General features: G+C 32.6%; 1 protein-coding gene across 5 annotated transcripts in view; it reads left to right on the top strand.

Moving 5' to 3' along the window:
* Nucleotides 1-14989, top strand: part of TFEC (transcription factor EC) — a 136843-nt gene extending 121854 nt beyond the window's left edge. For all 5 annotated transcript variants that reach the window (XM_045052636.1, XM_019825733.2, XM_019825731.2 and 2 more), the window contains 3 exons: nucleotides 1637-1712; nucleotides 8125-8272; nucleotides 9156-14989. In XM_045052636.1, the coding sequence (XP_044908571.1) occupies nucleotides 1637-1712; nucleotides 8125-8272; nucleotides 9156-9536 (605 nt within the window). In that variant the 3' untranslated portion in view covers nucleotides 9537-14989. The remainder of the gene's footprint in view (nucleotides 1-1636; nucleotides 1713-8124; nucleotides 8273-9155) is intronic.
* The last annotated feature ends 325 nt before the right edge of the window (nucleotides 14990-15314 follow it).

Here is a 15314-nt window from a genome sequence, read left to right as displayed (position 1 = left end):
AATTAGCCATTAAAAATTTATCAAGCACAATCTAAGAAGAGTAGAGGAGGAACTTCTGATATTTTACATAAGGTGCATTTAAATAATAGATTTGGGAGAAATATTCTAAAACTAAACCAGTTCCCTATTTTGAGGTAAAACTGTGAACATCCTTCATAGCTATTCTTCATCTTATATTTAACAGTCTGTTTTATAATATAGAAGTGAGTATGTGTGAACATAGAATTATTAATAATTCTTACTGTGAAATATGTATGTATTTCTATCAGCTGTACCTTTGTTTATTTTCTTTTCTTGTTTTTTAATGTGGTATCATTGTTTTTTGAATCACATGCATAGGGAAAACAGGATCAGCAAAGAGGGAAAACAAACTCTCTCAAGAATCAATTATATTCTAATTTTAGAGTAATCCCAATATATTATTACTGAAGGTCAAATCCATTCATGGTGAATTGCTTTGTACAGACAATTGTTATTCTTTCATGACTTTCCTTGTTTCTGGTAGCAGATCTTAATTTTTAGCATGTATAAAGCATTTTCAAATATTTTTGATATATAATTTTCTTCTTCTTCATGACCTTCTTCTTCCTTCATTTCCTGGAAAACTTTTAAAATGTTACTTTTAGAAGAAAATATTATATAGAAGTATATGTTGTAGTTCTTGATTCTAGGAATATAGCGTAGACTATAAGACTACACTATACTCTGTGAAACTGCTTTTGATAGGGGTCAATATAGGAAACGCTCTACTTATTTGTATATCTGACATTTATTGAACATTTATTAGATGCATACAATTCCAAAAGTAATGAATTCATGGAAATGCAAACAGAGAAAACAGTCTCTGAATAAGAATTTATACCAGTAGTTCTCAAAATGTAGGCCCTAAACAAATAGCATCAACATCACCTGGGAGTTTGTTAGAAATGGAAATCCTTGGGCCCCAACCCAGACATACTAATAGGTTTGGGATATAAATCCATTTTAACAATCCTTCCACATATGTCTCATGCCTGCCAAAGTCTGAAAACCACTATTCTATATATTATTGAAAATTTTTAGATTAGAAAAATATATTTACAGTCTTATCAGCATTTGTTTAGCACCTCCTATATGCCAAGCCCTCTGAAGACAGAAAAATGAGGAGTAAATTGCCCCTGCCTTCAAGGAAGTTACAGTCTAGTTGGGCACACATGCCTACCATGTGCTAAACTTTGTGTCAGGCCTTCAGGTATTGTATGAGAAGAGTAGGCATGATGTAGACCTCAAAAGATTATGATCCTAATAGGCTAATCTGTATGTGAAGTGACGATCCAATAGGATAAATATATATATACATGCAAATATTTTTTTCAATATGGATAAGTATTACAGCATTTCAAAAAAGTGAAAAAAATTGTTTTTGAGAGAAAATGTTTTGAAAACATTGTAAACAATAGAATCACAATTCTAATATTGTTATCTTTATTTTTAGAATTAAATATATTTGAATTTTTATTTTATTTTTGAATACTGTTTTGACTATATGGAAATTATTTTGCTAAATGTTTTTTCAAGATTATTAAGAAAGTTTACAGCTGACCAAAAGTGAATTGTGCTTTAATGAGAATAATCAATGATATTTCTTTTTTAATAGTTGAAAGAAGAAGAAGGTATAACATTAATTACCGAATCAAGGAGCTTGGCACTCTTATTCCAAAGTCTAATGATCCGTGAGTTCGACAGTAATTTCTATAATAATGTTATGGTATGAATAACTCCCCCCCCCCAAATGGATCGGAGGGAGCAGGGGGACGGGAGAACCAATTACTAGGAAACTAAGCAGCTTATGGTGAAAGTAAGACTACTGCTGGTCTACTTGTTAAGTATCTATTCGAGACTGATGGTTATTAGACGTCAAGGTTGTTACTAACATTTGTCCTTCTGAGACGTAGGAAATAGTGAAATTATTTCTTCTCAGTTCATAGCAGGTCTTTCTATATGACATCAATATTGGCAAATTTAGTGGCAGTATCAAATGTTGTTTACGACACTGGTATACTCAATTTATGGTTATAGCAATCCTTCCAGCGTAAAATTTATATGCACATGGACATTGAATTGTTGGGTTTTCAGTGGTCTGAACGTTCTGGAGGCAGGCAAGTAAAAAAAAAAAGAATTGTAAAAACATGCTGATTGATGCCAACCAATAATTGGTTATTGTCATTAAATTTTCAGCCATGTTTTGGTGTCATCTACACTCAAAGTTAATAAACAAGACATTTGAGGTTGCAGGAACTACCTAATTAATCAAAGCATCAAGTTAGAATGTTAAACGTTTCTCTAAAATATAGAAATATGTTGTATTACATTAATAATGACTTGAAAATGTTTCATTCAAACCGAGAACTGTTCTCTCCTGATACTGGAGATCATCAATTATTCAGAAACAATGATGTTCGATATGGTGATATTAGTGAAATTTGTAAATACCCTTTCCCTGAATCCAAATGTGCCAATTCATTTAGACAATTCAATAATTTGTAATAGAAAGAAGTGCAATATTTATCCTTACGGGCATATTAGATAGAGAAGGCATCATGTGGAATGACAGAAAGGCTCTGGATGGAGAATCTGAAGAGCTTGGTCACAGTGTAGGCCCTACTGGTAACTCTTCAAATCTTTTAAAGTCCCTAAGCATGCAACTCTTTCTATTAGTAGAAGAGAACACCCATTTTCCTGATGGGTCTTATTTTTTTTAACACGTAACATATAAATGCACACTTATTCATCAAAAATTTAATCCAAGGCCAAGCTTTTTTGTTTGAATATGTGTTGTAGCTTTTCTTTCTTACATAAACTGCACTAAAATGTATAGTCTATTTTAATTTCTTTAAAATAAAACAAACACGTACACAACCTAAGTACAGATGGACTTTTAAAAATGCTTATGCTTTTTGTGATGGCATATTTTTAAGCAAGCAAAGTTTACTGACATTTTAATTGAGTTTTTCTAAGGCTTTTAATATAATCTTCCTAAAACAATAACTATTTTAAAAAATGTCTTCTTTTATCAGCATTCATATTTCATTAGCTAATGTACCTATAATTTAATTATATTATCATCATAATAAATACAATAGGCATTAATTTAATAACTTATCAGTAAGTACACAGCACCACAATGATAACAGAAATACTTGGACATATCAGAGGGTGGCCTATTGCCCTCTATTACCTACTTTGTCCTAACAACAGTCAGTGAGTGTCACAAAGGAAATGGAGAACATTAATTAATCTTGAAAGTGATTGGATAAAAGTCAATTAAGAAAGGTTCTAACTGGTGGAGCTAACCCACAGTGCCAGGGAATAGTTATATGCAGAAAGCACATGAGACTTTAAGACTGGATTTGGAACCCTAACTGACCATCTTTAGATGTCACCATGCCTGTAAGGCACCAATTGTATGATTGGGTTTTTATAAACATAAAACCAAATAGTATATATGAGAATATCATACACATTATAAATCTTGTGTGAGGGATTATTATTCTATATATTTATAGAAAATTTGGTTATAAAAAGGCTTCTTTCTACTTCTAATTCACTGTCTAGAACCGAAAAGGCAAGCTTTTCCTGTAAAGGGCCAGATATTTCTAGCATAGAAATAAATATTTCTAGCTTTGTTGGCCATATAGTCTGTGGCAACTTTCTAACTCTGTTATTGTAGCATGAAAGCATACAGAGACAATATGTATGTGAATGAACATGGCTGTTCCCACTGAAACTTTATTGACAAAAATAGACTGTAGGTTGTAGTTTGTCTACCCATGATCTAGAATATAGAAGATCAATTTACCATAGAACCATATCTGAAAGAGATTATCATTGGGAAAAGTTTATTGTAAGCATTCTTAAGTGTTTTTCTCTTCTTTATGGATCTCAGAAAGAGGTATGATTATTTGTTTTAATTGTATTATGTTATATGTATGGAAATGATATTTATTTTGGGTCTAATTGAAAACACATTAATTGATCAGATGGTAATGATATCTATATGTGGCTCTGCACACATAGCATAGACAGAAGAGATGCTTAACTGTTAGCTCTGTTATTCCAGACATCCGATACCATTTCTGTTTCAATGCATCTTATCCCTTGGCTTTTGGTGGCCTCGCCTAATACCCTAGTTCTTCTTTTTAGGGTCTGCCAACGTGAGTCCCATGGTTGAATCCAGAACATAGCCTCTTTAAAACTTGGATCTATGGGCCTAAGGAGTAGTCACTTGTTCTATGAAACTATTTTGGATTCATTTGTTGAATTTTCAGACACTACTATGGATAATCTAACAAGTTATAGAAAATTAATTAGTGGAGATAGAGTGTGGGGATAAAATAGAGGAGGCAAGTTTCATTTTGAAGAAATGTTATTACTATGTTGTGACAATTCTGAAATTAACAAGAAGCTGATCAAAAAAAATAAAACAAGATTTCAGTTTGAGTTTAATACGTTTCATACTAATTTGTTGTACCATTTCAAACCATTTGTTTGTAACCATTACAATTCATAAGAATTTTTAGGGGTGTTTGGGTAGCTCAGTTGGTTGAGCATCTGACTCTTAATTTCAGCTCAGGTCTCAATCTCATGATTCTTGAACCCAGAGTCAAACTCATGCTGACAGCATGGAGCCTGCTTGGGATTCTTTTTCTCCCTCTTTGTCTGCCCCTCCCCAGCCCATGCTCTTTCTCTCCCTCAAAAAAAAAAAAAACTTAAAAAATGAAATTCATAAGAATTTTTAAAAACAAGAAATATATCAGATTACACAATTATCTAATATGGGATTTTTCAGATGTGTGCTATAACCTATTAATGGATCACAAAATCAATCACATGAGAAAGATTCAGCATTTTTAAGAAAAGAAGGAAGAATAGTATTGGTAATATTAGAGTATTACATATTACACCTAAAGGGAATAGTAATATGTGGTAAAACATTTTTTTTTGCAGATTTATGCACTGAGAATACACTGGTTCATGGTAGAAAACAGTTTTTATGGGAGACACATTTGAGAAAGTGTGAAATCCACGGATTTTCAAAAAGAGCATTGAATTAAGTGAGGAAAACTGGGTCTCATCTTCTAAACACCACGTGCTCTTGGGCAAATAGCAGAAACCATGAAGTGGTTGACCTCTGAGGACCTTTCCAGCTCATGATTAGAATAAACTTAGTGGTTGGCTTAGGGAATCGGAGCCAACACCTAGAGACATTTTGAATTCTATGAAGTTGCCATTTTTATGTATAAAAAACATTTGGAAATTTGTATTTCATTGCTAGGTCAGAAGGGTAAGGTCAGAAGGGAAAATAATATAGTGAACAGCTATAGTTGAAAAAAGTTATATGCTGAAAAAAAATAAATGAGAAAACAAACAACCAAGGAACGACAATCTCTTGATCATTGATTGGAAAAGAAACGAAAACCAAATGAAATTAACAAACATGAAAAGTAAGAGCTTCCACAGATGTGTGGTAGTGGTCCACCTCATATATGCCTTATATAATCATATTTATAAAAACTCATATTAGTGGAGATAAAATATACTGTCAGAGCATGAATTATTCTATTGGTGCTAGCAAATTACTCTTGTTTTTCTGCTTTGTTATTTATAAACTGGATGACAGTTTTTTAACTAAATTGATCTGTTTTTTTTCCTCTGTTGTCAGAACTTGCTCCTGCTTTTGTATAAGAATGGTGGTTGAAGCAGTAAATGAGACTTAGGAAGACTTTCTAAATTAGAAGTGTAAAACGTTGATTGAAGGAAAAAAAATATCAAACTTGTTATGGTGTCTTCTTTCTTTCTTCTTTATTTTTTAGTGCTTTTAGGTGGATATGCTCTCCTAAAATGACAACAGACTGTATTCTCCATAGTTTACCCTGGCCACATTCCTAATCTAATGTGTGCATTAGAATGCATAGCTTTTAACTCCTAAAAGTTTTAAGTTCTTCAAGGAGAATCATTTTGTAGAAAATGAAAAGCCAGTATCTACATTTATTCCTTAGGCATGCCTTTATGTGTATTAACGTTGCTGTCATAATCAATGTTTTTAATGCCTAGCTGCTTGAAATTATCTTGAGAGAAAAAAGTCTCCTTAATAAATTTGGAAGTCATAATCAATGTTTTTAATGCCTAGCTGCTTGAAATTATCTTGAGAGAAAAAAATCTCCTTAATAAATTTGGAAAGCAAACATATTTTTTAATGTTTATTTATTTTTGAGAGAGACAGAGAGACAGAGCACCAGTGCAGGAGGGCAGAGAGAGAGGGAGACAGAATCCTAAGCAGGCTCCAAGCTCCGAGCTGCCAGCACAGAGCCCAATGCAGGGCTTGAACCCACGAACCACAAGATCATGATTTGAGCCAAAGTCAGATGCTCAACCAACTGAGCCACCCAGGCACCCCAAAAACATTTTTAAAAGAAACCTCATACATTAAAATGGTTTTAAAATAGAGTGAACTTGAACTTGAAAAAAAAATAATGCAAATGGTATCAGGTAGTAATTGTTGGAAGACCCATTGTGTGACTTCTACAAGCATTTTGAAGGTTTATTTTGGACCTAGATAAACATCACCTTAAACTTCAAAGTTGACCAGAGGTATCCTTTTCCTGTTATTTCTTCTGTTCTTCAAGTTTTTCCTCCAATGAGAAGAAATGAAACAAAATTAGTACCATAAGCCTTCTGCTGATGCTTAGAGTTTTAATTCAGGAATCCAATACCTTTTTGAGTTACAGGTACTTTTTTAGTTTAATGACAAAAGTAGCCTCTTTCTGCATAACCTTCCCATCACCTGCTAAGTCACTGTGAGTGGATGAGACCAGCAGCTCTTAGACAACTGGCAAAGCATTTGCACGCTTTAGACAGACTCTGGTAATGGGTTGGTGCCTTCTAACAGAAGATAGCTTAACCAGGCCCTAGTAAGCGTTTTCACCTGCTGGTAGAAAAATGCATCTTCCTTTAATTTGTTATGGCTAATGGAATTATCATCTAACCTGAACATGCAAGGAGGCATGTACAAGTCAGATTTTTCATAAACTATATCTTCCCACTTCTGATCACTTAATGAATACATATTAATTTCAATATGTCTCATATAGATCATAGAAACCAAAAGTACATGCAGTATAATATCATCTTAAAATTTTCCTACATGCTCACTGTATGTTGTATTAAAAATAATCTCATGACTCTAAACTAAAACTGCATCAAGGTTTACAACAGCTCTGGTGAACTTTTAGCGATTAGCTTGGCCTCATTCTCCACATGTATTCTTAATTCTCATATAGGATCAAATTCTTCGATGCATTTTTTTTCAGATGTTAAGATCGGTAGCCTATTTTGTGATTCCAGATTTATCATTTCTCCTGTCTTAAAAATAAGTTTTAATAAAATATTTTTTCTATGCTATAACCTGAAAGGTTATCTGGTTGTATTTAATTATATTTACTTATCTTAAACTTATTTAAAACTAGTCATCCGGTTTTGTAAAAAAGTATTGATGGCTTTTGTGCAGAAAAATTTGCCCAACGATTCTAGAAAGTTTTGCTCTATTGCTTAAAGTGATGTTGCCAAACTCTGATTTGTTTCACAATCACTCAGGATCACTATTCAGAAGAAACCTTTTTTTTTTCTTAGAAGCATAAAAGCAACCTTATTAGAAAGTAGGTTAAAAGATTGGTACATTTGAAATGATCTTAAAAAATTTAGGCTTAAGTCCTCAGTAATGTACATTTCCTAGTTCATTAATGCAGAAATACCGCACATAGATTTTAATCTCGGAGTTAATAATAAAAGCAATTTTCACTAAAAATATAAAAACTGTAATGGTAGAATCATGATATTGCATTTAGCTCTCCCACAAAAAGTCACTTTATTACTTTCTTTTGACACTTATTTTCATTCTGGGATTAATTTTACTATATAAGGGCTTCTTAACTATTCTATTAAAATTTCTATTCAGAAGCAATAATATCTAAGAGTGAATAATAGTCATGTAAATCATTATTTCATATTAATGTAAAAGATTTTGTAAGTTCTTATGAATTCTGCTGACATGCACAATTGTGAAAAGGTTATCTCTCCGTTCTGTAGTGATACGCGCTGGAACAAAGGAACCATTCTGAAAGCATCAGTGGAGTACATCAAGTGGCTACAAAAAGAACAACAGAGAGCTCGAGAATTAGAACATAGACAGAAGAAATTAGAGCAGGCTAACAGGCGGCTTCTACTCCGAATTCAGGTTTTTATAAAAATGTTGCCATGAACCACATAGCTTATGTATGACTTATCCATCATTGGTTTTATTCATTGCCTCATTTATTTTTTTCTTATTAACAATTATTTTTCCTTCTGAAGGATTATTTTATTGCCTTTTAGAAGCTCATGAATTGGGTTGTTTCAATTAGATTTTGATTAAAAGTCCAGGATCAAGGTGGCTTTGGAAATAAGTGAATGACAACAGCTAATTGCAAAATGCAGAAAATAGAACAAATTTTATAAACACACAGTACTATCCCAGCTGAAAAATAATAAGTAAAACATTTGTATCTCTAGATAAAATTGGACACTAAGGACTAAATTCTTCTCTCTCCCTTTTATTTCTTTAGTAACATTGCTATGGATTTCATTGCCCCAAGGCATATTGTGCCAGTATATATTAAGTCACTCCTCATCTGTTCATGTGACACAAAATATCAAAATATGGGTTTTCATAACTCCCAATATTTTTTATGTGAGCATGCTTATTGCCAGGTAAAGCACTACTCTGTTTCCATGAAATGGTCTTATAGTGAGAAATTAATCAGGAAGTATAAGTGAAATATTTTCCACTATCTCCAAATGGCTGTATTGTAATCTGAGCCACTATGAACCATTATATGTTATGTATTACTTAGACAGCAATGGGAGGAGAATTTTTTTTAATCTGTATAGTTTTCTCAGGGTTATTTTTCAGGTACTAGAAATATACTAGATTCCATTACTTTGCAAAGAATATTATAGTATGTATTACTCTTCATTTTGAATGCTTGTTAGTATTTTGTTTCTATTTCTGCTTTTCTGGTTTTCTAGAGTCAAGTCAACCTTCAAAGTCATTATTTAATTATTCTCATTTGAAATTGCAGGAACTAGAAATACAGGCTCGTGCTCATGGTCTGCCAGCCCTGGCTTCACTTGGCACAGTTGATTTAGGTGCTCATGTCACCAAACAACAGACCCATCTTGAGCAGAATTCAGTAGACTATTGCCAACAACTGACTCTGTCTCAGGGGACCAGCCCTGAGCTCTGTGATCAAGCTATGGCCTTCTCTGATCCTTTGTCACACTTCACAGATTTATCATTTAGTGCCTCTTTGAAAGAGGAACAAAGATTGAATGACATGCTACTGGATGACACAGTATCTCCATTTGGAACAGATCCTCTGCTGTCTGCCACTTCCCCTGCAGTTTCCAAAGAAAGCAGTAGGAGAAGTAGTCTTAGCTCAGATGATGGCGATGAGTTATAAAAAACAGACAGGCTCGATTCATCAACTGGGAAGCAATTCTATGCAGGTGCTATGCAATTACGTTCTGTTTCATATATTGCTTTGGCTTAATTTTTCCAAAAGGAATATACCGTTCAAGAGAAACTGATTATAGACGACAGAAGAATTCACAGGAAGAAGAAACATGGTGTTGAAGATTATTGAGAACAAAAAAGGAATTTTTCCTCTTTGACTAAGATGTCCAAATCTGCTTAAATTTTGTTTTCCTGGAAAGAGGTACAACATAAGAAATAGCTCTCTACTGATGTTTTAAAAGTAGCAATGGAGTGATGTACCATTGGAACTAACACACTGCAGGGAGTAAACCTACTGAAATATACAAACCTTTTCTCATTCACTTCTAACTCCTTCCTAGTCCAGTCTTACCTTAGTTTTCAAGTATCAAGCTCAACAGACTTGGTAGTTCATTGCCTTTCTCCACTATCTAATGGGATGTGTTGGTTAAAGTTCAAATTTGATAGAGGAAATAGTTAAAAGACACTGTTATCTGTCACTTCTAATTGAAAAGTGAATCTATAACGAACATTAGAATTTTCTGCAATAAAATACCAAAAATATATAAAAACTTTGCTTTCTAAAATTAGGCCCTAATTCCTTTAGTCAGTTCAATTATAGTAATTCTAAGAATATCTTTGCATATTTATGGAGACATTCTATGTTCAAAGAAGGAACACACTGAATACTTTCCTTAAGAATCTGCACTGAAAATTTACCACTTCACACAAACATACACTTACACACAGGCAAACAATGTAGGTAGTATATTTCCTTTTTGTTTTCCTTCACTTTTGTGATTTTCTAATCAGCATCAGAAACCACAGTCCAAATCCTCTCTTTTTCAACAAAAAGAGATGTTGGATAATCAATTTCAGTAAGTAAAATACACACACACACACACACACACACACACCTACTAGGAGAATTCCTCAGCTATCTAAAATTTATCGCTGTCTCTAAAAATGCATGTACATTAATTAGGTGATACTGTTTTGCTCCAAATTGACAACATGGAAAATTAGTTTTCCAACTGACAAAATTATTTGTAAAACAGACTCTTCGTTATTACGTTGAGCTCTGACTGGAGGACAAATCTCCATTCCCATAAGTACTTAGAGCACCCTCTGACTTTGCTAGCTATGTTAGTATTTGTTAAAAATTGTGTGACTATAATGCTTTATTCAAAATTTTCTCTTTTGAGCTTGGGATTGGGGTTGACCTACCAAGGCTGTTGCTCAGTGCTGGACTTCTATGATTGCTCATCTGATCAATGAGTATTTTACGGAGAGATACTCAAACTGCAATGCATCCTGTGAAAATGTAGAACACATGAGCAAGATATGGTCTTACTCCTCAGAGAGTAATAAGACTGCATGAGAAACAACAGCAGAGGATAGAAGACACACGAATTAAACTCTACATGGTACAGTATAAGCTGTAAATATAGAAAGTCAGAGAAAATGAAAACGAATAAAGGTTGGAGAATCACAAACCTCTATGGGAAGGTAGAATGTAACTTATTTTAAAATCATAAATTTGGATAAGGGGAAAGCATATTAGAGAATAATATCAACCAAATGGTAAAAGTGAGAACAAGTTGAGGATGTGTCTTCATGGGACATTCGTTAGAAAGTTCCGGCCACCCTAGAAGATGCCAGCTTGAAAGTCCTGGAAAATAATATTGGCAACATGTTGTACAAGACCTTGAATACGAGAATGAAATGATATGGTATAAATCGATTTTTTTTTTTACTGGAAGAGATAAGCCTAAAAATTAAAATGCTACTGTACATTACTAAAGTAATTTGGAGATAATCTTTCTTGACTATTAACTTTGGGATAAATTTTTGAAAGGGTGCTTTAGGTATTACATATAGGGAACTATGTCATCATGAAATTTGAGACATAATGCTAATGAAAGCGGGAACATATTAAATTCTTATGGTCTAATAATTACCTCAGGCTTAGCTTACAACATTAGTCCAGAGTTTGGAGAATTAAAATGATTTTTATTGTTTGACATGGAAAAATAATTCTAAATTTATGGGAATAGTCATTAGAGCCAGATAGATAAATTCATCTGAAATATGCCATGTGAAAAGAACAATAAGATACACTTCCTCAAGAATTTTCAAGATAACATAATATACTTCTCACTTTATGGTAAAATCCCCTTTAATTATCTGGGTCAATAGTTTACTATTACAATATGAATCATAGAAAAGGGATATATTTTTGAGTCCATGTAAAACACATTCCAGATAGAGGCTGATCTCTATTTTCATTTTATCCAGTATTCTCATTTCTTCATATTCTGAGAAGACTTGCATTCATGATGTCATTACTCCGTCATTATTTTCCATTTTGTTAAAATACTACTGCGCAACCCTGAAACACATTCCTCATAATCTTAGCTAATGGAAGAGCTTGCCACAGGTGGTAGAGCCTGGACAAACGAGATCTGGAAAGGGTACGACTAATATTTGCTGCTACTTTCAGATTGTAATAGCTACCAGGGGACTGTAGAATAGGTAATGGATTTTTAAAAACTGAGTAAAGAGTGGTGCTCTGTCACACTTAACTGAAATAGATTAAAAAATTAATTTTAGTCAGTAGTTCTTAACTTTTTAATGTGTTGAGAATCTAATGAAAGTTATCGACTCCCCAGAAAAATACAGAGTTGTATATACAGCCGAAAATTTGCATGTGCCTGAAGGTTTTACGAACCTCCTGAATGTCTCATTGAATGCCAGGTAAAGAATTCCTCTATCAGTTCTGTTACTTTAATGGATAGAATTGTAGCTATGTATCTTTCAAGAGCTAAGTGAGTAGTTAATGTTATATACAGTGATGGAGGAGGGAGCCCTAGTTATCTGTATATCACTCTCTCAACCCCCGAAGTGATGAGGTTGCCTAGGAAAGTGAAAGTATACCAAACACTAGACTATTCACAAAGGAAGTAGACCCCTTCTTATAAAGACCCCTACTTATAAAGTAGACCCCTTCCCCTGTTGTTTATATACCTCCTGTTGTTATATACTCATGTTATATATTCATAGGCTAGTTTCTCTATGATTATTGGATATAGTAAACATCTGATGTTAACATTTTAAAATGAGCATATAAATATCAAATATATATATAAATCAAAAGCAAATTATTTGAGTACCTAAGAATCAAGAGAGATCCTGGGGAAACTGATGGATGTCTAGAATATTTTTGTAGAAATGAGACTTACTACAGTAAAACAAGTATATTGTTTATCAAACAATTTTGTTACAAAAAGCATCGGCTATCGCTGGACTCTAATATACAATTAACCAAGCTTTGTTCATTCAAAGAATCAATGCATAATTGTAATTATAATAAAGTTTGTTTAAAATAAGATAAAAGTTTTATTTTAATTACTTTTTGTTATCTTTTCAAGATAGTGTCTCATTCAATCTTTTGTCTCTACTTATTATAAAATATTGGCTATCATCTTTTCATGGATTCACATTAAGCAGCCTTTCTAATTCCAAATTATCTTGAAATAACAAGTGCCTCCTATGAGTACCTCTTCATATTGTTTTCTTTATTAGTGTCCTTTCCCATAACTGCAGGATTTATACATACAGACTAACTTTTCTCAGTTTACGGACATGATATCAGTGACTATAGCCTTCTTTCTGTGGGTACAAAAGCTCTAAATAATAAATACCCAGATGAGCTAGGGACATTGAGAAATAGCCTTCCTCGTTTTTTTTAACTCATTTTTTTCCACTCACATGACTGTAAATAAAATATTTAATAGCTCTTACTTTAAAAAAATTAGGCATGAGTTTCTTGATTTGGCATGCTCATTTACCTTTATGTCAGGGGAGAAGTTAGATTTCTCAACGTTAAGAAGAATGTATTTTTTCTTTGTTTTGCTAGATTGAGTCATATTTGAATTTTATTATACTTCAAAGTGTCATGAAAATACTTTTTTGCGGTTCTGATATTGTGGAATTTTGATGTTTAAATTAATAAATGTCATAACTATAAGTGTTTTAATGTTTTTACAATATCCTTAGGCTGATATTTAGTGATCTTATAATATCTAAGATGTAGATGAAAACTGGAATCAATTAATCATATGCTGTGTTATCAGCACTAGATCAACCATCTGGGTTTCTTGAAAACACCTGAAGGATTGAATTTTGCTTCAGTATTGATAATGACACAGCCCATATACGCTAGATGGAATGACATCATTTGCCCTTCCAGTGTCCCGCATGTTGATAAGTATAAGATGTCAACTTGAGTTAGTGTGAGTTACATATACAGAGATTTCATTAAATGTGCTTAACAAATACTAAACACATTTAGAGTGTTGCTGATCTAATGTGTCATATGACCTTCCTATAATCATTAGCCTTTGCATATACCAATATTTTTCATTTGTATAATATTTAATTTGTAAACAAGGAAATGATTAAAAAACTGATAAAAATAGTTATCTTAAAATTTTTGTGTTACCTTTTTTTCTGTGAAGTTCATAGAGAATTTGAGTGTATAAGAGATTATCAGAAAATACTTATTTTGATTAAAAAAAAACAACCTCCCACTGGATTCAACTAATTGAATCATGAAATGCTACTATTCATTGTTGTATACATAAAAGGGAATGTTTTGTCTTCTTCTTGTGGAAGGATTTGTGTATGTATTTCTACATATCCAAATTGTTTCTCTTAACCCTCAGTAAAATGTGTTTTTCCTACGTTTATTTAATAGGCTTCAAGAATAAAGCTGAAGACTTTTGTGTTTGCAATGCTACCTCCCCCATTCCTGCACTACCATTTTTTTTCAAAAATTCTGTATTGTCAACTTTATTTTTTCCAAAGAAATAAATTTTATCTCTGTGTTATTTAAAACTGGTGGTTATATGTAACAAACAAATGAGAAAATATGCAAAAGAAATGGTAGATTATTATTTTGCTGAAAGAATTATATACGATCAGAAAGTTACATGTTATATTAATCTTTAATATACTAAAGTTTAAAAACTAACTAAATTCAAGGATCTTATCTAACAGCACTGCAGTTGCTGATGGCATACAAGGCTAAAACTAATTTAGGTATTTAATCTTAATAATAACAATGTAGTTAAAAATCTTTGACTTTAATAGTGTTCTATATATATGAATAGCTAAAGTAACGTTCCTATAACTGTAATCTAACATTGCTTAGATCAAGAAAACATTGCTAGTGTAATGAGACCATAGAATTTGTAATTATTGCTATTTTTCATTTTTAATAACAAAGTATGTGTCTTATTTTATAGGAAAATGAAGAAAATTGGTGTATACTCTAATACATACATAAATCTTTGTGCACACACTTTAAAAAATGTACCAATATTTTCTTCGTATATATTAAATGAACACATACACTTATTAAATGCTTTAATGTACTTTTTACTCTGCCTTTGTCTATAGACTGCACTGGAAAATGCAGAATGTGGGTTAATCATCTGAAAGGATACTTAACAGCCCCGAGACTTCACAACTGACAACTGCTCACTACACAGTCCATGCTGAAAACAGTGATCCAATATTTCGCTATTAATGAAAATAATTGTTACATTCTTTATTTTAGTCTCCTGCCATCTGCCTTTCCATGCTGTTATGGTTTTGATTTATGGGAAATATTTATCAAACTCTTGCAAATTTGCTAACAGGCATAATTGTAAGTGAAATCACTAAGAAACTCTGCAAAATA

Source organism: Felis catus, chromosome A2 (genome assembly GCF_018350175.1).
Source record: "Felis catus isolate Fca126 chromosome A2, F.catus_Fca126_mat1.0, whole genome shotgun sequence".
In the NCBI taxonomy this organism is placed as follows: Eukaryota; Metazoa; Chordata; class Mammalia; order Carnivora; family Felidae; genus Felis; species Felis catus.
The sequence above is the reverse complement of the archived record's forward strand: the minus strand, read 5'-3'. Positions and strand labels throughout refer to the sequence as shown.